At 55.8% G+C, this 22571-nt stretch overlaps 1 protein-coding gene across 2 annotated transcripts in view; it reads left to right on the forward strand.

Annotated features, from left to right (window-relative positions):
* The window catches only part of Rxra (retinoid X receptor alpha), a 112437-nt gene that overhangs the window by 78596 nt on the left and 11270 nt on the right, over positions 1–22571 (forward strand). For both annotated transcript variants that reach the window (XM_059259885.1, XM_059259883.1), the window contains exons 2-5: positions 7498–7763; positions 11217–11367; positions 11954–12133; positions 19312–19481. In XM_059259885.1, coding sequence (XP_059115868.1) covers positions 7554–7763; positions 11217–11367; positions 11954–12133; positions 19312–19481 — 711 coding nt within the window. In that variant the 5' untranslated portion in view covers positions 7498–7553. The remainder of the gene's footprint in view (positions 1–7497; positions 7764–11216; positions 11368–11953; positions 12134–19311; positions 19482–22571) is intronic.

The following is a 22571-nucleotide window of genomic DNA, read 5'->3' on the forward strand; positions in this document are numbered from 1 at the left end:
CCTGAGTATACTGGTATCTTCACTTCTCAACACTTAATTGAATGCTGCCTGGCACTGTCACAGGCTGGACATTGGAGGGGTGGCTCCTCCTTACCACCTTGTCTTTCTGGCTGTGCTTCCCACTTCCCTTACTGTCACCACCAGGTCCAACCATAGTACCACCCAGGGCTGTATGGGAAGTAGCTGTTAGTCTAGGCACTATTTCCTATTCCTCCTGTGCCCATCCCTGGCCAGCCCCAAACTTGCTGGGTCTGGTCAAGAGAACCCAAAGTACCGTTATCTTTGCCACTTGCAGAATTCATCAGCCCCTTTGGGCTCTAGCCTACATCTGTACAATGGAATAGAGCAAGGTGTAAAGCAAGATGTCCCGTCAGGTGATATCGATGATAATGATGCTGATGGTGTAGTGATGATTATATTGGTGGTGGTGGTGGTGGTGGTGGTGATGGTAATGATGATTATTTGGTGTTGATGGTGATGATGATGATGATGATGAGATGATGGAAGTGTTGGTGGTAATGGTGATGATGATGACAATATTGATGATGATGATGGCAGTTGATAGTGATGATGGTGGTGTTGGTGTTGATAATGGTGATGATGATGATGGTGGTGGTGATGGTAGCGATGTTAATGATGGTGGTGATTGTGATATTGATGGTGATGATACTGTTGGTGATGTTGATATTGATTGTGATGGTGGCGGTGATGATGGTGATGACAGTGTTGATGTTGAAGGTAATAATGATTGATGCCAACATTGGTTATGGTGATTGCAGTATTGATGTTGATGGTGGTGGTGGTGGTGATGTTGATTGTATTAATGCTGATGAACTGATAGTAATGATGGTGGTGATGGTAATTTTGATGATGGTGATGATACTGAGGTGGCAATCATGGGTGCATCTTGAGGCCTTCACAGCCATCCTCCTTGAGCTTTAGTGGATATTGTTTCCCATGCTTACACCCTTTAGGCTTTGGTGATCCCATCTCTGTGAAGATCATTGCAGTGGTATACTGTACCCTAGGGGTTAAGAGTTTGGTCAGGACAGTGGGATCTTGGGTTGATATACCTGATTGAAGTTCAGAGAAGGTCAAGGGAGGGGACAACCCTTCCTTGAAGTCCTTGTAGAGGCTCTTGTTGAGTCCTCTGTAGATCTGGCTTGTAGATCCTGTCTTTGCCTTTGTGTCTATTCCTGATGACAGGCTGTACAGCCAATCTTCTCCACATGCCTCCCTTAGGGACAGAGGCCTTGAATAATACCCCAGGCCCTCACCTTCTCTTCATACCTCCTTACTACCCCACGTTCTGAGCTAGTTCATTGGGGAAACTACAGTCTCCGCCATCAAGGCCTCCTGGGCAAGGAGGGTAGGCGGTGGTGGAAGGTGAGGTCAAGGAGGGTAGGCGGTGGTGGAAGGTGAGGTCAAGGAGGGAGAGCTCAGTGTGTGACAACTCCTAAGACAAGATACTTTTATGGCTAGTGACCATAGAGGTTGGTTTTGACGCCCAGAGTCTCGGAGGCCCTCTGGGTCAGGTGAACTTAGAGGTTGGAGTGGAGCTCATAGGAGTAATGTATCCAATACCACAAACTGGTCTGGCTCTCCTGAGCTGATTATAGGCCTGTATACTTCAGGCTCTCAGAGAATCATCCATCTCTTTCTGAGCACAGCCTTCTGTGTCCTTCCTACCCACTCCATCCTTACCTCTTTGCTCGTGGCCTGGTGCTTAGCTGCACGGACAAATATTAGTCTCTTGGGATCATGGCTAGCCCTCCCTCTGGGCCTCTAGGGCATCTCTAATGGGCTAAGGAAGGTTAGATGGGGCAGGGTCAGGAAGTTAGCTTTGGACTGGTCAACTCTTCTCTCTGGGACATGTAGGGATAAAGCCCAGATGGTGCCCTGGGTTTGCAGCCTATGGTCACTTCCTGTGGTTACCCATGGGTGATAGGGGTGAAGGAGATACATGCCTGGTTCACTGTGCCTTTGTTCGCCCCTTGCTGCTGCCTCTCTCGGGGTTTGGTGGGCCGGGGCCATTGCAGGCTCAGAACAGGGATCTGCTGCATTCTGGCCCCTGTTGGCTGACAGACATTCTTGGTCTAGGTCTATGAAAACTACTGGGTCACTCCTGACCAGTTAAGTTCTCTACTTGAGAGGCCCCTGTTTTGACCTGTTTATGTTGGGTCCTCTGGGATCTCGGAGTATGGGTGTAGTCAGTCTCACTTTTTCTGACCACCCAGGAGGGTCTAGCCGGCCTGGGCCTTCCTCATAGGAGGCTGAGATATTGGCTGGGGCTTTTGAGAGAAGGGCAGGGTGACCCCAGAACAAGACCCTAGTTCAATAAGCTGGTGCTCTGAGAGGAGACAGTGAATGAGCCAAACTCACAGCTGGAGGTGACCACCGAGGAGTCCTTCCTCAGGGAGTGGGAGTCAGGCTTGTAGTAGAGCTGGGTAAACAGGGCTGCTGGATTCTCTCTGGACTGGCACAGAAGCCTCAGGCCATTTTACAGAGAAAGGAACTGAGATTCAACAATATTGAGGGGGTCCTTGTGGCCTCAAGTGTGGGCCCTTTCTCACCATGGTTAGCATCGGCCAGTGGGACATTTATCTTCCTGTCCTACCAGTGCCTGAAGCCGTCCCCTCCCACCCTTTGGGGCCTGTGGCCGCCTCCCTCCTCCCTCCTGCTCTGACCACCCTTGGCCTGCCTCAAACCCTGGCGCCATGGTCCCTGCCACATTCCCATTGCTGTCCTCCAGGGCCACCACTTCTCCCTCCCAGGGCTTCAAGGGAAGTAGTACTTCCGGAAGGTGGAGGCTGGAGGTGGGCAGCCCAGGAAGCTCTGAGGACCCATGAGCTACCCACTGCAAAGTTTCAGTTCCGGGGGGGTGTCCCCAGGCGGAGATAAGGGCACTGTGCTTAGAACGTGACAGACGTCCTGGTACTAGTTCACTGTGTGGCTGCACGTTGGCTGCATGCTGGCTATCCTCCTCAGACCCCTCCTTGGTGGCCCCAGAGTATGCATTTCCCATGTGCTCTCCTTTGGACCCATCTGTCCTTCCTTCCCGGCTCTAGATGGAGCCACCACATGGTCCACTTCTGTTTACCCAGACGCATGGCCTGCTTAGATCCTGCTGTGCCAAAGGGCTGTGGATGATTGAGTTCCCCTCTCCAGAAGCTGGGGTTCCCTGGCTACCTTGGGGGGGGGGGCGCTGTAGGGCTCACCCCACCCCAGCTGCAGTGAGCTGGCATTTCCTGCACCCTGCCTGCCAATTGGGCTGGAAGGGAGTTGGTAAGGGGTTCCCTGGGCTTCCTGCTGTGGGGTCCTGCTGCTGGCAGGCATCCTGCAGACATGGTATAGGAACTCTGGTGGGAGTGGTACTCCTCAAAACTTGCATATGACCTCACTAGTGCCCGGCGTCGTGGAGTCACCAGAGCTGTTGCCAGGCATTCAGTATTTCAGTTTTATCAATGTCACTCAGCCGCTCACGCCTGCCCTCTGAGGTCTAGGGAACTGCCCTGGGTTCTGGGCTGGGGTAGTCCATCTCCGCTCTGTGTTGGTTTGCTGTTTGAACCTCCCAGCATTCACACTGTGGTCAGTTGTGTACCAGGGGAGTGCTCTGTGCTCCCTCTTCCCAGCCCCTTCCTGGATTGCAGTGCCAGCTGCCCGGGATGTGTGTGAGATGATGGGCATCCTCCCTGCAAAGATAGCCTGTCTACTCTGTCTGTCCTTGGGGCACATGTGGGCCCCCTGGCTACACTCCTTCCCCAGGGTCCCCGGCTGTGTTGGTAGTAGTCCTGCAGAGGTATCTTGGGATGTGGGATTATGTATGGGATCCTCGTGCCTCAGAATCTGAGGTTTTGGGGTTCTGTGATTCAGTTTCCTCTCAGTCATGTTCCTAAGGCTTCTCTGTGACTTCTTGGGCAGGGAGTACTGTGTGTCCTGTAATCCCCAGGTCTGAAGTGGACATATTGTAGCCCTAGACCCCATCTCACAAGCCCTGGTGCTGGAGGGGTGTGGAGATTTTCCTAAGCAGTGGAGTTGGCTGGTGCTAACATCCCTGCAAGTCCAAAGGGAGGCTGTCCGGAATTGTGCCTTATGGGGGCCATGGCTAAACAGGGTGGTGACCGCTAAGTGCCAGACAAGGCAGAGCACACACATAGCACACACGAACATATATACACATACGTGGCATATGTGCACATGGCTTGCACACGTACAAGGATGAGCGGACGTTTCTTGCTCATTCTCTTCCTGGTTAGAAAGTTTCTCCCTCCAGAAGGATCCAGAAAACACACCCAGCCCATTGTCACCCAGGCTCCGGGAAGGTGTCTGCAGTGGACATTCTTTGTAAACAGGAAGGCCTGGGGTGGGGGCCTGGGGCAGTGGGGACCTGCCAAGGTAGGCATTGCTCTGGTGGCGGCCCCCTCCACACTGGAGCTCTAGGGACACTTGGCCTGGGACCATCAGGCTGCAGGCTGGGGAAGGGCGGGGGGAGGGGTGCCTAAGGGAACCTTCACACAGGGACAGCCACATTCCCAGACTGGAGACTTGGCTCTTGCTCGTACTTGTCTCCTCTTCTTCCTGAAGTCTACCCATATGCCACCTTGGCCGGTTTTCTCCTCCATTGGTGTGGCTCCCCTCCTTGGCAGTTTCCAACTTGAGCCAGGTATGGGTGGTACCTTGAGGGGCCAGAGGAGCTTTGGGGTACAGCCGGTACCTGGCAGCCCTACAGCCTGCCTCCCTCCTCCCTCCTTCCTTCATTCTCGCCTTCCTGCCGAAGCTTTCTCCTGCGGTTCCCTAACAAAACCCACAGCCAGAGCAGCAGCTCAGGCTACAGCATTTTACAGAGACCTGGTTCTGGTTGCAGCCCGAGCCTCCCACGCCAGCTGTTCCCCGTGGCTCCCCTGGGCAGAAACACTCTCATGTGAACATGGCCAGTTTTTCCCCGTGTCTGGGGACAACGGGCTCACAGGATCCACCCTCAGGGTAGTGTGACAAGCTGCCCCAGCCCTCATCACACCTGTCGCCCAAGGCCTCCCCATGAACAGGGGGAGCAAAGAGCCTTGAGGAGTCTGAGCGATTTCTCTTCTGGTCATGCATTCATCTTGTTCTCAAAGGCCAGGAAAAGCGGGCCTTCCCTAGTCCAGCCCAGCTCCCCCTGGGTACCCACAGCATTGTCCAGTCTTCTCTGGGATGTCTGCAGAAAGTAGCTGTGCTCAAAGTCAGCAAGATGGAGCTCTCAAATGGGCTAAAAGGGGATCCAATGAGAGCTTAGCCTGGTGGTATGCGGGGTCTCACAGTCCAGGGACCTCAGAAGACAAAACAGGCAGGGAAGGGGAGAGCGGGCCCTGCTTACCTCATCTGGAGGAGGGGAGGAGAGGCCGGGCTGTGATGGGCCAGCCCAGTGGCCTCCAGGTATCCCAGCGTGTGGAAATGGTCATGGTGGCCTGGCCTAGGGGCAGCTGCAGATTGTAGTACGTTTACCTTTGGGCAGTTCTTATCCACGAACCTTTTTAGATTCTTCTTCTGTCATAGGTAGGAGGTGGTGGCTTTTCTGACAGGGTCACAAGGATTCAATTGACGTCAAAGGAACAAAGGCATTCCAGGCTCGTGTAAGCAATTAGATTTTGTATTTGTTCCTTTTAGACACATTCTCCTGCCTGGCTGCCTCCCTTCCTCGTGGAGTTGAGTGGCCTATAGAGCTGGTCCATAGTTCCCATCTTGTCAGTAGATGCTACTGCCTCCTGGTTCTGGGATTAGTTTTTTTTTCCTTTATTTTTACTTTATGTGTGCTGGGTGTTTTACCTGTGTGTGTGTGTATGTGTGTACTATCATGCAGTCCCCATGGAGGCCAGTAGAAGGCATCAGATTCCCTGGAACTGGAGTTACAGACAGTTGCAAGCTGCCATGTGGGTGCTGGGAACCAAACCCTGTTCTCTAGAAGAGCAGCAAGTGCTCTTAACCACTGAGCCATCTCTGTAGCCTTTTGTTTTTGAGACAGGGTCTCACTTTGTAGATCAGGCTTGTCTTGAACTCACAGAGGTCTTCCTGCCTATGCCTCCCTAGTGCTGGGATTAAAGACATATTACCACCCTACACAGCTAGTTCTGGATTTCTTAAATTTGCTTGCTTTTTTTTTTTTTTTTTTTTTTTTTTTTTTAGTTCAATGAGCTGGTTTGTTCCCAGTTTTGTGAATGACAAGAGTTTCTGGCTGGTCATTTGCTGATGGAATTGGTCCCTTTTGTCAGTTGGGGTAGTCATGGTAGCCAGATTGCCTCCCCATAGTGGACCTGGTCACAGTGGGGCCTCCTTACTGCATCCTCCTCTTGAGGGGAAGCAGGGAAGAAGTCCCCGGAGTCTTTGGGATAGATATAGGTTAGGCTTCTCTCTGAAGGGCTGGTCCTGCTGGCAAGGCCTCTGTACCACTCCTGGCTTGGAACTGGCATTGGTACAGCTAATGGGATCACCCTGTACTGTGCTAGTCATCAGGTTCAGAATGGGAGCATGGGCTTTGGCCAGAGTCAAGTCTGGTCTAAGAGTCATATCCAGAGTGCCAGTGTTGTCTTAAGACTGGTATCCTCCAGTGTCTGCTCAGCTTACATGCCAAGACATGGCCAGGATGAGTGAGGTTCAGAGTGACGAGGTCTTTCCAGGGTGCCGAGGAGTGCAACCAGCCTGTGTCCCCTACCTGGGATGTGCTAGTTACTCACTTCACATGTCCGCAGTTCTTCTTGACTTATTAGAAGCAAGTGCCGTGGCAGTGAGGTGGCAGGGAAGGTCGGGACTGTTCTAGGAATGAGAGGAAAGGAGGGAGGGAGGGAAGGGAGGGTGTGGGGGGGCTTTCTCAGAGCCTCCACCTTGGAGGGGCAGGCGGCTCCCAATATGGCATGCATCTCTGCCCTGTGCAGGCTCCTCACTGCCTTCTTCATGGCCTGCCAAGTCTGTGGGCAATAGATTGGACACCTGGGAACCTCCCCAGCCTGTAGAGTGGGGGAGGCCTGAATAAGATTTTTCGCATGTTTGAAACCCTGCATGAAAGGTTGGCATGTGGGAGGTCCCAGACCCAGCCCTGCTCTGTGGGTTGCCAGTCTCATGCTTGGCACACCCCCAGACCCTCCACAAGGCCACCTGGAAGCTCCTCACCCACATGGGAAGTGCCAGTGCCTTCCCTTCCTCTGGAGTCTGGGCTGTCCTGCTGTGGTACCCACAAGTCCAGGTCATATGGCCTAGGGTAGGGTCACAGATGTCAGAGCTTGCAGTTCTGGGCCTAGTTCTGCATAGGTAGCTGTGAGAACCCCAGAGAGTGTAAGATAAATAACAGTGGTACCTGCTGGGGCCTCCAAAGATGGTCTAGCTCTTGCAGTATGGCAGAGAAGTCCTGGCACCCTGGCTTGACCTTGAGCACAAGGGGTTGCCTGTGGCGTGAGCGAGTGGGAGCAGGCAGTTGTCAGGTCCTAGAGACTGCCCTGACCCTCCTTCTTGCCAATTCTTGTTTTGCAGACTTCTCCACCCAGGTGAACTCTTCATCTCTCAGCTCTCCAACGGGTCGAGGCTCCATGGCTGCACCCTCGCTGCACCCGTCCCTGGGTCCAGGAATTGGCTCTCCACTGGGCTCCCCTGGGCAGCTGCACTCACCTATCAGCACCCTGAGCTCTCCCATCAATGGCATGGGTCCACCCTTCTCTGTCATCAGCTCCCCTATGGGCCCGCACTCCATGTCGGTACCCACCACACCCACCCTGGGCTTCGGGACTGGTAGCCCCCAGGTGAGTGCTGGGCTGAGCTTTGGGGGAGATGGGACAGCAAGTGGGAACTTTATCTGTTGGCTGTGGGTCAGAGCTGTCATTTTTAAGTGGACTGCAGAGCAAGCCTCGGAGCGTCATCATGCTGGTGGTGACGGGGCTAAGACTCGCCCTGTCTGACCCAGCTGGCCTCTGTAGCTCTGTCAATTGAAATTTTCTTACAGTTGGTCTTCATCTCCCCCGGATCCTGTCCCCACGATTGTGGAACTATGGGGTACCTGCTTTCTCAGACTTAGGCCCATCTTCCAGGGATCCCTGAGGCCTCATAGGTTCCTTTACCCAGGCCATTAGGCTCAGTGTCTCTGGGCCTACAGGAAAGCACATCCTGGCCCAGGGATGCTGATTCTTGGGTGCCCCAGAGGCCCCTGGTGGCAGCCTATGCCTGGGCTCTGGCTTTCAGTGGCTCTGTGGATGTTGGCTATCCGCAAGGCTTGACTTCCTTTTCTGTGGGCCTAGTAGGGCCCTCATCCTGCTGTGGGTACCCTGGGGTCCTTGTTCAGCCTCTTCTTCCCAAGGCCGTGAATACCTGTTCGATAGAGCTCTGCTCTGCCTCTACTTCCTTGAGGGTTTTGGTGTGTTTCTACCGGGATTTCTGTCTCTGGTATATATACAGCTGTGTATCTGGAGAGCCTGCTCTTTGGGATTCCTTCAACCTTTCCTGAAACAGGTCTGAGTTTCTCAGTTTGGGTTTTATCTCCCCTCAAATAGCTCTGGTGTGCTACCTCACAGTGGCACACCTGGGACTCCTCCCTAGAACCACAGGGCTAACGGCACCTATGTGCCACTTAAGTTCCCACAGCCTTGTGTCTTAAATCATGCCATCTCCTGTGCACCCTTCCTGGTGCTGGCTATGCTGGAGACCACTGCCTGACCAGGTAGCCTGTTGGGACTGGCCTGAGCCTCTTAAGCCTCTGCTCCAGACAATCTGGCTGGTTTTTCTAGGCTGATCCTATCTAAGCCCCTTTGCCTCAGACTGTGTGTGTGTATGTACATGTGCACACTCCCACAGCGCCTGTGTGTGTAGAAGAGCTGGGGTTCCTGTTCATGGACAGTCTGTTATCCTGCTCCCCACTCCTCACCTTGCTTTCCAGAAGCAGGCAGAAGGCTTGAGGTGCTGCTGGTATGAAGCAGGCCCAACTACCCAGCTACCTCCCCTGGCCTGGCCCTGTTATTTTTATCGTAGCTTCTCTATCCCCTTGCTAGCTCCGGCTGCCATGGGCAGAGAGGGTAGATGAAGAACTGATCTCTGCAGTTCCCTGGCTCCAGTCTTGGCTCTTAGCTCCATGAGGTGCCTTGCTGGGTCTGGATATAGCTATATCAGGTCATGGCCACCTGGTGCCCAAGCCGTCCATGTGTCTCGTTTGGTCTTGGGGCTCTAGTAGGACAGGGCCCAAGGGGATGTTCCCTACTACTTCCCAAGCCTGCCTGTCTGGCCATGCTGGCCTTCCTGGGTGATTCACATTGGGAAGCACTTCTGAGTGCCCCAATGCAGAGCCGGTAAGGCATTGAGGCCTCTGATCTTCCTGGTGTCTGGGAGGATCTCCCATGTGGGGGCCACAGTGACTTTGTAAGCAGGATGTTTCACGATGCCTGCAGCCAGCCGGATGGTGAATGAAGCTGTGGGGAGCATACAGAGCCTGAGATGGAGGCCCAAGGTCTGCTCTGGAGAGCCCATCTCAGGGGGCTAGTGGAGGGCTCGCCTAGGCCTGGACAGGATGAGGTCGGGGTAGAAGAGAGGATGCCTGAGAGGTAGGCAGGGACACAGGTGGGGCACCAGTTCGGCAGAACTGAAATAAATGCCAAGGACATGAAAGGGGAAATGGGATGGCCCCACCCAGGGAGGCTGTGGGTTCCAGCAGAGGGCTGTCCAGTCCTGGTCTCTTGAGAGGTGGTAGGGAGCACAGAAGTCCCTGCGGGGTGGGGGTTATAGTCCATGGAGGAGGTTGAGGAAGGGGAGAATAGAAACGGCCCTGCTCCATCAGCTCAGATCTGGGAAGGGCAAAAAAGCCATAGGATTGCAGGCTAGTGGAGCCCTGAGCATCCTTGTGGGTGTCTGTGGACCTGTGGTGAGGTTGGTGCTAGAGCCCAGCCTTTGCTCTGCCATGGCATCAGGGTGTCCCCGGACTCTGAGCTGTGTATGCTGCCCAGAGCTAAGACCTCCAGGACCCTCAGGGTTAGGCTTCCTGTATAGTGAGCAGGGTGGAGGGTGTATGCAGTCTTGCCAGCAGAAGCCAGTGGTGTCTCCCCGCTGCTACCCCAGGATTCCTACATAGGGCCTTCAGCCAGTTAGCATATGAACTGCTCTCTTCTGCGGCGAGATATCCTACCTGCCACCAAGGACTCCCACGTCCTGACAACCCCCTGACACACTCAGGGTTCTGTGTGGACCTCCAGGCTTCCCAGCAGCCCACCTAAAGCTGGCCAGAGTGAGGCATCCTTGCAGAGCCTCACTGTCTGTCTCACAGCCCTGGCCGGCGAGGGCTGCAGAATCACTCTGAGTGCTAGGCCCCCTGATAGAAAGCTTCTGGCTGGTGCTTCTGCGCTGCTCCTGTCCTGTGAGAAAGAGGGGGATGGGGCCGGAGGCCCTGAGGAAGGAGGTGAGGTTCCCCTTGCAGGGGGCAGCAGGGGCTATGCAAGGGCAGTGCAGCTGTACAGCTGGCTTTTTGCCTTTGTCAGGGGTTTTCAGAAGTGGGGGGACTGCCCAGCTGGGCTCTGGCGCCCTGGCAGATAGGCAGGCAGAGGGAAGCGCCTCTGGGCCCTGTGCTTACTGCAGAGCCAGGCTGGAGGCTGCGGAACCAAAACTGCTGTGTCATTGCGACGCTGCAGCTGTTGCCTGGGTGACAGGGTGAGTTTCCCACGCTTGCCCCTGGCGGCCAGCGGGCGGGGGAGAGGCAGGGGGTGTGCCGAGGCCAAGATGGCCGTATTGGCCCTTTGGCTCCATGTCTGGAATGTCCACTTGCTCTCCTCTCTTGTCCTGCCCCAGATTCCACTGCCGTGCAGGGTGGTGGGGATATGTGTGACTCTGGAGGGGCCCAGTCCATTCTCCTCTCTGAGCCTGGGTGGTGGGGGAGCCCAGAGCACCTACGCTCTCATGTGTCCAGGGCCCCAGGCAGGTGTTAAGTGACAGTGGTAGCCCCTAGGTGGGTGGTGGAGTGTAAGTGGGCCTCCTGTGTGGTGCTGAGAGACATGAGATCCCTGCCTATGTGAGGTCTCTGGTACCCTGCAGTGGCCTGGGCTTGCTGGGAGGGGTACGTACTCTGAGGGCTTGAGGGCTGCTCTAAAGAGGGTGGTCCTGCTGTCCCTTAGCCATGTGGCCTGAGTGAGGCTGTGTAGAGGGGAGTTGTAGGAAGCCCAGCACTCATTAAGGCCCGTCACCAGCCTTGCAAGGCTGATCTCTCCTGACTCGTCCTCTTGCAGCTCAACTCACCCATGAACCCCGTGAGCAGCAGTGAGGACATCAAGCCCCCGTTGGGCCTCAATGGCGTCCTCAAGGTTCCTGCCCATCCCTCAGGAAATATGGCATCCTTCACCAAGCACATCTGTGCTATCTGTGGGGACCGCTCCTCAGGTAGGACTGCCTGGTGGGCAGGGGCACGATACCTAGACAAAGCTCACAGGGCCTCCCTAGCTTTTTCCATTGGGCTGGGTGCAGGGAGGCAGGAGCCCAGGGGTGCCTCCTGTGCCCTGTAGAGCAAGGGGTGGGCTGAGAGCTCCAGGCAGGGGCCTTGCTTCGTCCTCAGGTAAGGTGGACACTAGGATGGGAAGGGCGACTTGGAGGCATGCCAAGAGAAGATGCAGGCATGCATGGCTGAGATGCAGTGAGAGCTAGCTTCCTCTCTGGGCTAAGCCTGTTGAAGGGCCCCCCTGCATTGTGCTACTGAACCCCAGGAGCCTGAGAGCCAAGAACAGCGCCCATCCTCTTCCAGGGCACAACAGCAGCAATGTTGGTGATGCTGGTCCTCGGGGTGGTAACCCAGAGCCAGGGCAGATAGAGAGAAGGTGGACCTGGTCTCTGATGAGCAGGGAGCAGGCAGGGTCCAGCCTGAGCCCAGACAGGGGTTCTGAAACCTGAAGGCAGAGCCCTGGCCTGCAGCACCACATGGGTGAGGGTCCTGTCAATCCAGCTCACCCACCCCTCTGTCCACACCCTGCAGGCAAGCACTATGGGGTTTACAGCTGCGAGGGCTGTAAGGGCTTCTTCAAGAGGACAGTCCGCAAAGACCTGACCTACACCTGCCGCGACAACAAGGACTGCCTGATCGACAAGAGGCAGAGAAACCGGTGTCAGTACTGCCGCTACCAGAAGTGCCTGGCCATGGGCATGAAGCGGGAAGGTAGGCCTCGGGCGCCGACCTCCTGCCCGGCACGCTCTTCTCATCAGACCCGGGAGGCCTCCATCGTCCCCTTCCCCAGCGCTTTCGGTGTGGAGGGCTCTGAGCAGAGTCCAGGCCTGAATTTTGCAGTTTGCCAGACTCGGGTATAGCCTGGCAGATTCCTTTGTATGCCTTCAGTGATGGGGTGCTCCCTCCCTTCAGTGCTCAGCGCAGCCCCTGGCCTGTGCTGTTCAGACTGCTGTCCTTATAACTTGCCTGTTGAGGGGACTGCCTTCATGCCAGCCCCTCCCCCAACCAGGTTTTCACTGAGTGCTTGCTGTGTGCCTAGGCCTTGGGGTTTTACAATAGACAAGATAGACCGGGACCATCCCGCTGCTGACTTGACCCCAAGGACAAGAGCTGAGCAGACAGTCCCCTCTTGAGGTGTGGCAGGGCTCAGCCTGCACACAGCTGGGGAGATGGTCCATGGAGACCAAGCACTAGGCTGGAAGCACGCATGGCAGAGGAGGCGGGAGGTAGACACGGGGGTGAGGAAGGTGGACGAGAGAGAGGGTGTCCACAGTCTCTGGCTGCCCATCTCTCCATCTGCCCAGTGAGGGATGTGCCTATGGTTTGAGGCACATTTGGGTTGGAGTGGCGGAGGGGGCCTCGAGAAACCACTAAAATATTCCCAGAGCCTGTTGAATGTGAGGGTCATCTTGGGCTTCCCTTCTTCTTCTCAAGGCCAGTTTCATCCTGGCAGGGTCACCTGTTAACCCACAGGCTCTCTGAGCAGCAGGACTGTCAGCCTGTTTGATTAGCAAGATGTGTATGTCTGGGGTAAGGAGGCTGCGTAACAGGCCAGGAGACCCCCCCAGAGGTCCCAGATGTCACGTTGCATAGCTAGACACTTAGGTTCGCAGCTACGTTGTCTCCTCCTAGCGCTGCATTTGGAACACTAGTTCTCTGGTTAGGGGTGTGTGTGTGTGTGTGTGTGTGTGTGTGTGTGTGTGTGTGTGTGTGTGTGTGTTTGCACTCACACCTGGGTGAGGTTCTTCCATCAGTCCTAGTCCCAGGCCTCACAGGGCTGGACACTCTCTGAGGCAAGGTCTACCACTCTTCTCCAGCACTGTCCCTCAGCTTCCTCTGCCTGGCTTGGCTGATCCAATGGCTAGTGTGTGTCCTTCCACTTCTCACCAGCTCTTTAATTGCCCCCGTCCAGGACCAGCCTGAGTGTGCTGGGGTTTGCTTTTCTCTTCACATTGTCCTTCTTTCCATGTTCTGGTCGTCTTGCTCATGAGAAGCCCTGTGCTCCTGTGGGGTTCTTCCATGCTATGAGGTCAGCAGGGGCTGCAGGGGGTACCTGCACACCTCATTTCCAGGGCTGGTGATGGGGCAGCATACAGAACTGTGTGCTGTGGGGCTGGAATGTGTGTGTGAACATCCCTAGCCAGGGCATTTTGACTGGGCACATGTTTCATACAGAGTATAGAGTCTTTTAGGTCTGACCTTGACTGTGCTGGGAGATTTCCATGGCTGTTAGGGGCCAAGTCTTAACACATTTGTCTAGCTGAGCTAGACTCCAGCTTCTGACTCCACCCCTCACCCATCCACCCCCCCCCCCCCCGCTTTTTTCTGTAATGAGAGGACAGTTGGAGGGAGTGCCCTGCCAAGGGTAGGATACTCTGTCCCATCCTTGGGGTGCCACATGCCCTCAGGGAGCACTTATTGGGAATAGCCAATACAGCACATTCTCTAGGGGACAGGTGCTTGAGTAGATAGACCTAGGGGGAGCCATGGCCAGGTGTGTGCCTGGCCAGAAGGTAGAAGTGGGGCTGCATGAGCCTCTTAGGAGCTGAGCTCAGCCCTGAGCCTACTCGCTCAGTACTGTTGTTCCTGGTAACGGGCACTGTTACCGGCTCTGGGTATGAGCTCCTGTCCCTTAAAACTGACCACCAGATAAGCAGGTGGCTTTAAGTCCCTAGCTTTGGTCAGCAAGAGCTTGGGAGCTGGTACCTGACCCAGACTTGGGTGCTGAGCATGGTTCTGTGCAGACTAACCCCTGAGCATGGACAGATAGGTACTGTGTGCCAGCTGAAGGGAGTAGTGTCTGTGAAAGCCAAGGCTGTCAGCAAACCTGGCATGTGGCAGACACTACAGTTCTAACCCTCCAGCTCATGTGACCCCTTCTTCCGCTGCCCCCATAGTTGCCCTTAGGTGCTTGGGGTTCAGAGACCAGCTGCCTGGGCTTCCAGAGGTGTGGGCATTGTGGGTGGTGCCCTCGAATCCCAATCGAGTGGTGTAGTCTTGAGATGGGGAGTCTGGAGTCAACAGTCTAGGTCTTACTCTGTACTTCCTGTGGGTGGGTCACTGAGCACTGCCTGTCCAGTCCTTGCACATAACATGCTCCCCCCCCATGCCTGTGCCTAATGTTGCCCACCCTGCCCAGAAGAGGAAGTGAGGTGCAGAGGAGAGAACTCCAGGCTGTCCATTTACCTGTGCAGAGCCCTGCCGCCCGCTTTGTTCCTTGGGCCACGCTGTGGCAGGGTTTTGAGCCCTGAGAAATGCTTTACCCATTCCTGTGGAGAGATGCACCCCAACCCCACCCTGTGCCTCTTTGTTCTAGCTGGATTTATGAGCCATAAGTGTGTAGTACAAGCCCTGTGAAGCTCTCTCTTGCTCCAGACACAGCAGCCGTGGAACTTGGCCCCTTGGACTGCACAGAGTGTCTGTATAGCAGCTATAAGATGTCTGGAGGCCCTCAGGCCTGCCACCCAATGGCTGGTCGTGAGTGGGGGAAAGGGACTTTGGCTTGGCCACTTGAGACCTGTTGCATTTCCCAGGGCTTGTGGCCCTTAGTCCCAGAGCCTCACTGTTGAGGTGGTTGGTCCTAGAATAGCCTGAGAGCCCACCCTTCAGGGATCTCTGGGAGGATCCCAAAGGGCCTGTCCCTACCTCTACCTGCATTTATTTAGGTAGTAGACACTGCCCCCCTCTCCATTCTGGGGTCTGGACCAGTCCCCAGAACTAACTCATATTCGATTCCCTCTGCTCTCCTGGGCTAACCTCTAGGAGGAGAGTTCTGTGAGCAGTGGGTGGGGTTGTTGGCTGCATGAGCCTTTGGAGAAGCTGTGAGGCTGAGTTGCCAGCCCAGGGCCTTGGCCCTGAGAATGCAGGAGGTACACCATTGGCTCCAATGCTGGCTCAGCCCCCAAAGTACCCACCCTGCGCCTAATAAGCTCTGGAGTCTGAATCTCAAGATCTCCCTCTTCCAGGCTTCATCACACGTAGCCCTGGAAACTGAGGCTTGAGCAGAAGTTCTGTGAGGAAGGAGCTGACCACAAGAAAGCTATGTTTCCCTGTAGGGTGGCCCTACCCTGGGAGAGGCACCCTGGCTTCAGGCTGATGAAGGATACTGCAGGCTGATAGCATCTATGTTGGGCAATAGCAGAGGCCTGCATGTGCAAGCAGCCACGGGGACTGGTTTGGCAGCATTCCCCAGCTGGGGGTGGGCAGTGCCCTTCACAGGCTGAGCCTGGGCCTGCTGGCTGGGCAGGTGGTGCTAGGGCTGGGGGGCCTGCAGGTGCGTTGATCTGCAGGCTGGAGAGGCTGCACACTGCACACCCCATCCTCAGCTCCCTTCCCCTGAGGCCTCTTTGCGTTTCCTTCCTGACTCTCTTAGCTTCCTGCACCCTGTCCTCCGGCTCGGGAGCACTTGTGTGCGGAAATGGCAATTTCTGCTGTGTGTGTGTGTGTGTGTGTGTGTGCGCGCGCGCGCATGCATGTGCACAGACAAGGATGAGCCCACCATTTCCGCTGTGGGGAAATGGCCCTGGCTTAGTTGTTTCTCCAGGTTTATGACTTTGCCTCTCCGAGCCTAGTGTCCCCATCTGAACTGTGGAGATTCAGCAAGGCCCCCTGACTGAGGCTTGTTGGTGGAACAGAGCACACGACAGCTCAAGTCCAGCTGATAGTGGGGTTGGAGCATGGTGGCCACAGTGTATTTTTGTGCTTTTGTCTGGGTTTGTGCATGTAGGCATGGCCGTCCATGTCTTCAGTTTTCTTGTGACTTGTCCCAGACTTGTTCTTGAGGGAGGGAAGGCTGTCCCCTGAGCTGCAAGGACCTAGATGCACTGTGTGGCCTCTGGGAAGAAGCCTCCCACTCTGGACCGCCACTGCCTGTCTCAAGAAGGGGCAGTTGGGCCAGTACATGTTGGTAGAACCTGATCCTGCCTGTCTCAGGCCCAGCCTGGGCTGTTGAGGGGCAGAAGAAGGTCTCAGTTTCTGGCAGACCCCCAGACAGGGGAGGCATTAGGGTCTTTGTTCCCGAACACCATACCCCCCTGAAGTCCCTCAGTTCTGCTTGGACCCAGTTTCTGAGCAGTCTCAAAACACCCTACTCTGACTGCGTGTCCCACGAGTGGACCCAGGTGTGCTGGAGGAAGGTCATCCCCTGCTCAGCCTGCGTCTGGATCTTAGGAGGACTGAACCACAGGCCGCAGGCACCACAGGCAGGCGAGGGAACCTTAGTCTCTGAGGCAGCCACCTCCCCCGCAAGGCCTGCGCAGGCTTGGAAGGATAACCAGGCTCTGTATTTACAGACGCCTCCCGCCCGAGGCTTCCCGGCGCCAGTGGAGCATAAGTCAAACATGAGTGCGTCTAAAAGGTGATTGAGCTGGCAAAACATAAATCCCCCGCTCCCTCTGCCCCCTCCGCTGTCTATAAATAAAACGATAATATTTATAACGATGCTGCCCTGAGCTGCTGGGGCCCTTGGAGGCTTCAAAGTGCTTCACAAAACATTTGCTAATTAATTCTCGGCTGCCCCCGCACAGGAGGAGGCAGGTGTGAGGAGCCCCTCACCCACCCAGGGCCAAGCTCTCAGGGATAGCTGGCTGCTGTGAAGGCCTGTACTCTGGGTTGCCTTCCTCTGGGCTTCCCACATTCCAAGATTGTCTCTGAGAGCAAGAAGTCTCTTCTTGGGGTGTGAAATTGGGCGAGCAGGGTGGGGTCGGCCTGCTCAGGTGTTTCCTTTAGGGTCTTCTGGAAGGCAAGCTCTGCGTTGACATTTTACAGGAAGTGGGGTACAGAGATGCTAAAGGAGTTGCCCGAAGCATCCCAGCTGCTCGAGGTAGACCACCTCCTTCTAGAGCCCATAGTTTGCTGTGGTACTTGGCTCTCTGAGTCTGGTCGTCCATTTGGGAAGGGGAGGTGGTTGAGTTGATATTGTCCTAGCCCAAGTCTGAAGAGTTCTGTCTTCTGGCCTTGGGATATGGACTGCCTGGCTCTGGCTCTGGCTGTGATTGGTCTGTTCAGATGCTTGTCAGTGGACTGCTTAGTACTGGTGGGCTGATTTCTCCAGGCCCTGTGCCAGAGTCCTCTGTGACTTGTGGAGTGACCCTAACCCAGATGCGCGGCAGCCACATGGAGGGCCCTAGAAGCCCAGCTGGGGAGGGATGGAGCCTGGCAACCTTCTGTAGCCCCTATAGGCTGGACGCCATCTGCCCATAGCGCTCAACTCCACACCAGCCCCGACCTGCTGTCAGATTTTCCAAAAGAGCCAAGCTTGCAAAACACCGGCCTCTGCCCAGCTCCTTAGCCCAGCTGGTGTGTTGTGCAGACACCATCCCAGCCTCCCATCCTTGGCTCTTTCGTGGCTAGAGAGTCTGTGCTACAGCCAGGCCACTGAGTCTTGGGGAGCATGGCCCCAACGTGGGAGAGCTATGTATTGATTCAGTCTGAACCTCAACCGAATGGTGTTGGTGGGCCCAGCAAGGAGCAGTAGCCAGGGGATTAAAAAATGGTCACCCAGGACTGTCACAGAGCTGAGCGTTACAGTGGGAGCCCTGGAAGAGTGAGGGGAGGTGGGCACGAGAGAAGGCTGCTCCCCGAGTGGTGGGCCAAGAGGCCCACTGTAGTATGAGAACCCCTTCCTCTTCATCCCTCCTTGTGTTTTGTGTTTTATTTCCAAAGCCATTTAAGGGGGCTGTGGGCCAGAGAGCCTGGGGTCAGGAGGTAGGTCTGGCTGTTGAGGAGGAGGCTGCCGACGCCCTGCCCTTGAGATCCTGATGCTGCCAACCTGTGCTCTGTCACCCAGGGGACAGGAGACAGGTTTGGATGAGCTCTGACCAAGGTCCTGAGATGGCAGCCCCGGAAAGATCTCCTGGGCCACACCCTTGGGCCCTTAGAAAGGCCCTATCCAGGCATCACTCTGGAGAAGAGACAATCAGGTCTCTACGCAGTCTGCTGCAGGAACACGGAATGGAAGGAGGGGTTAGAATTCTGCTGGTGTCTGAACAGGGCCGGGGACAGAGTAGAGCAGGTTCAGGGGAGCCATGAGAGGAAAAGCTCACTCTTTAGCTCCTGCCTGAGGCGCTTCACTGGACCCGTTCTCCAGAGGTGTTGCAGGCCAGGCCGCTGTTGGAGTCAGCCGCCCATACCACCGAACTTCTCTCTTTCCATGCTGCCTCCCACCATCCCCGAGAGTTGGTCTGCTCACAGCTGTCCGGGAGCCGTGGTCTGGTGTGTGGTTAGTGTGAAGCAGGGTGGGCAGTCCCAAGGCCTGTGGCATCATGGAGGAAGGGGGCAAAACTGTGTGAGCTTTGTGAGGCTGGGATACCTCACATCAGTAGAGCCCAGCACGAAGAGTGTGGGAGTAGTGGATGCATGCCTTCACACTTGCCCAGTATGTCTCAGATTGTGATTGTCCCTTGCTCTGGCTTATCACTTCAGTGGTCACCTGTTCATCTCTGTCATCACTTCCTGTTCCTCGTCAGGAGCATGCCCTGCACTCCTCTGGGCCTTTTTATAAGTTATTTCTTCTGCTGAATTAGTTTCCTCATTTTTTTTCCCACTTCAGGCCCATTCCCACGTCTTGCAGGAAGCCTTCCTGGGTTTCTCTACATCCTCAGCCCACCAAAGCCTTTCATACTCACATTAGTGACCCATCAGCTCCAGGAAAGGCCATCTGCTTGACCTCAGATGGGCTCCTGGTACAAATACTGAGTGCGTTCAGGGTGTACAGCCACCCAGTGGCTGGGCACAGGCAGGTATGAGGCTGGGCTTTGAGTATGTCTCCCTCAGCAGGCCCTGGAGAGGACTCCAGGGTTGTGGAGCTAGCCCTACCTGGCCCTGAACATGGGGGGATGTTCCAGGAACTGAGGGCCTGGCTAGCCCAGGTGACTGTCTCCTGTATATAGCTGTGCAGGAGGAGCGGCAGAGAGGCAAGGACCGGAATGAGAATGAGGTGGAGTCCACCAGCAGTGCCAATGAGGACATGCCTGTGGAGAAGATTCTGGAAGCCGAGCTTGCTGTTGAGCCCAAGACTGAGACATACGTGGAGGCAAACATGGGCCTGAACCCCAGCTCAGTGAGTCTCAAGATGTCCGCCTGCCTTAGTTTCCCCCTGGTTGCTTACTTGCTTACCCTCTGCTTGAACAGCCAGTGAACCAGAGTCCTGTGGCTGCTGTGGTCTCTTGTCCCCGATAGTGGGACTTCCGTCCTGCTGGGCGACCCTTACTCTGCCTGGATATACTGGCCCTCCCTACCTGCGGTGCTCGCCTGGCCTTGTCCGCCCCATCCAAATACTCAGCAGGGCCAGGGCCAGGGCCAGCCGTCACTGTGAAGACTTGGCTCATGTGCCAAGTGGTGGGGCTTGACCTCAGGGCAAGGGAACCCTTCAGGGAAGGTGTAGGGAGCTGAGCCTGGGCAGAGAGGTCTGTGGCAGCCGCTAGGCTCTGGGCTGGCTCTCTCACCGGTGTGTGGCCGCAGGATGACTTCCTGGAGCCCTCTGTCCTTACCTACTGCTGCGAGGAGCCAGCAGGGAGGTGCTTGTGGGTGGCAGCTGCCATGACTGCTGTTGAAGCAGAAGTGTCTTTTGGCCCTCCAGCTGGTCACCCTGGAACTGGCCACCTGTAGACATGGCCTCGACAGCCACCTTCCCAGGTCTTCCTGTACCATCTGCCACCTTTAACTGCTGCAGTCCTCCGACAAAACCAGAAGGGCCATGGTTCCCACTGGCTCTCTGCCTGGGCTGCCTACAGGGTCTCGGTTTCAGAACTTTCTGGCTTCCATGCCTGTTCCTGGACTCTCACCTGAACGCCTCCCCCTGGCCCTCTCTGCCCCGACCCCTGCCATCACTTCAAGGGCCATTGGCCTAGATAGGCTCATTTGGGTGGGAGACTCCATTTGCCCAAGGTCCCAGTGAGGAGGTGGCTGCAGCCATGTCCCAGATTGGAATATTTCTTGTGTAAATCCAAGAACAGAACCTTGGACAAACCCACAGGCCTCACGTTGTCTCAAGCTCTTGGCCCGTCTGCCCTATGTCCAAACTCTGTCTGGACCTTTGTGCGGCCTCTGGGCTGGGACCAGACGCCCAGTCCAGGTAGACCTCAAGGTTGCCCCATCAGTTTCTCTCAGTCAGGGTTATGTTGGTCTTCTCTTGCTCCTTAGTGCCCAGCCTTATCTGTTGCTGTGAGGTGGGCACAGGGCAGTGGCATAGTGGGCTATCCCAGGAGTCAGTGGTGTGGTGTCTGAGCTATCCCAGGGGCTCAGACATGTCTCTTCCCTCTGTAGTCTGTGAGTGCAGATCCCCTCTTGTGTACTTATGAGGCCCCATGACAGGATCCCCGCCTCACCCCCGCCCCCCATTACCCACTTCTCCTATGTCTAAGGCCCAGGGCTGCCTTACTGGGGAGAAGGTGTAGGGTCTTGCAGTAGTCTTCTTTTGGGGACCCAACCCTGTCTATGTTAGGACCGCTCCCCCATGAAGACCACAGAAAACATTGCCTACTTGAACCTGCCCAGTGTCCTGGTTGGGGTCCTGCCCCCAAGTCCTCTTACCAATCCTGGAAGGGAGGGGAGGGCAGCCTCAGGACTCTGCCTTGTGGAATGGGATCTGAGGGGTGGTTGCCTGGGCTGGGAAGGGTGACTCCGGTTTTCTTTTGTCAAGTAAGGCTGTCGTTGGTGATGTCCTCTGACATTGCCTTTGCCCTCCTCCCGTAGGGGTTCAGGTCTTCAGAGCCACACAGCGGAAGGTCACTGTCCTCCTAGCCTCCTGTGCCTGGCCTCGAGCTGATCCATACATAGACGCAATCTAAGGAGGCTGCATAGGCAGCACCTAAGCCTCGCAGATGGGCTGCTGGCTCCTCTGGGCCCTGCCTGGGTGGTCTTGTGACCACACCTCCCTGGCAGGCAGTAGCTCATTAAATGTCTGCTGTGGAGTCAGCTCAGAGGAGTGAAGCTATGCAGTAGGGTGGAACAGGACAGAGCCAGAGCCCACCCAGCCCTTCCCTCCCAGGCAGCCCTCCAGTCAGTTCCTGCTCCGCTTGGGCCCTCACACCTGTGTAGTGCCTACACAGTCCCTCTCTGGTCCTCTGCTCCAGTCTTGTGTCCAGTCCTGACAGATGGCACAGTCAGCCCAGGCATAGCTTTGAGCTCCTTTTCCCAGTGGCATTGTGAAAATCTAGGATTCAAGAGGGCGGCCAGAGAGCTGTTTCCTGGGACAAGGCAGAGAGCACAGAGCTTGAGTGTGAGGCTTGTTGTGGTCTGGTCCATGTATTCCCACAGCTGGCTTAGGGCCCTGCACTGGCTGTCTCCCACTTTGGGGCTGCTTCCTGGCAGGTGGCAGGCAAGGAAGACACCGGTGGGGCAACCCCCCTGTGGCTGACAGACAGAGCCAGGCTGTGGACAGCCTGAGTGCTAAGCAGAGTGCCTAGTGCCTGTCATCCTGGGGCACTGTGGCCCCTGAGATTTGCTGAGGGTCGTGTGGCTGGGCGATGTCTCCCCTCCCTTTTGACTCTGTCCTGGGGATCCTGTACTGACGTCCTCTGCAGCCAGTCCTGCCAGGCCAGTAGGGGGAAGCTGATTTGTCACTGCCCTTCACTGAGCCCTCTACAGGCCCTTCACACGGGGCTGGGTGTTTAGACTGAACGTCACTGCCGACCAGATGGTTTCTGTCAGCTGAAGCCCTTCAGAGGCAGGCGATTCTCTCTTCTGATGCTCGCCTCTTCTGTTTTCAAAGCCAGGGATCCTGTACCCTGTTCTTGGGTACTATTACCTACCACACTTAGGAGATCAGAGGGCCATGACCATAACCCACCTGCCAGGCACTGGGATAGGCTTCCCAGCCTACTGTAAGGCCCAGCTGAGCCTCCTCACCCAGAAGGACTGGGTGCCCCTCTTCTGGGCAGAACTATCGGAAGGCTTCCAGTGACATGCCACCTCTGCCTGTGACTTGGAATCTGGACCAAGCATGGATTGGCCCCAAGCTTCCACTTGCACGTCTGTTAAAACGTCTCTCCTGGGTGGGCTACTGTTACCTTGAGAGATGGAGTCTGGCCCTACCTCAGCTCCCTCACCTGCCTGTTACACGGTCCCTCTCCCACATCTGTTTCTCTTCTTCAGGGGTATGGGCTGCTCCAACAAATTGCCACAAACCCATTGGCTTCTGGGGTACACA

Source organism: Peromyscus eremicus, chromosome 4 (genome assembly GCF_949786415.1).
Source record: "Peromyscus eremicus chromosome 4, PerEre_H2_v1, whole genome shotgun sequence".
Taxonomy (NCBI): Eukaryota; Metazoa; Chordata; class Mammalia; order Rodentia; family Cricetidae; genus Peromyscus; species Peromyscus eremicus.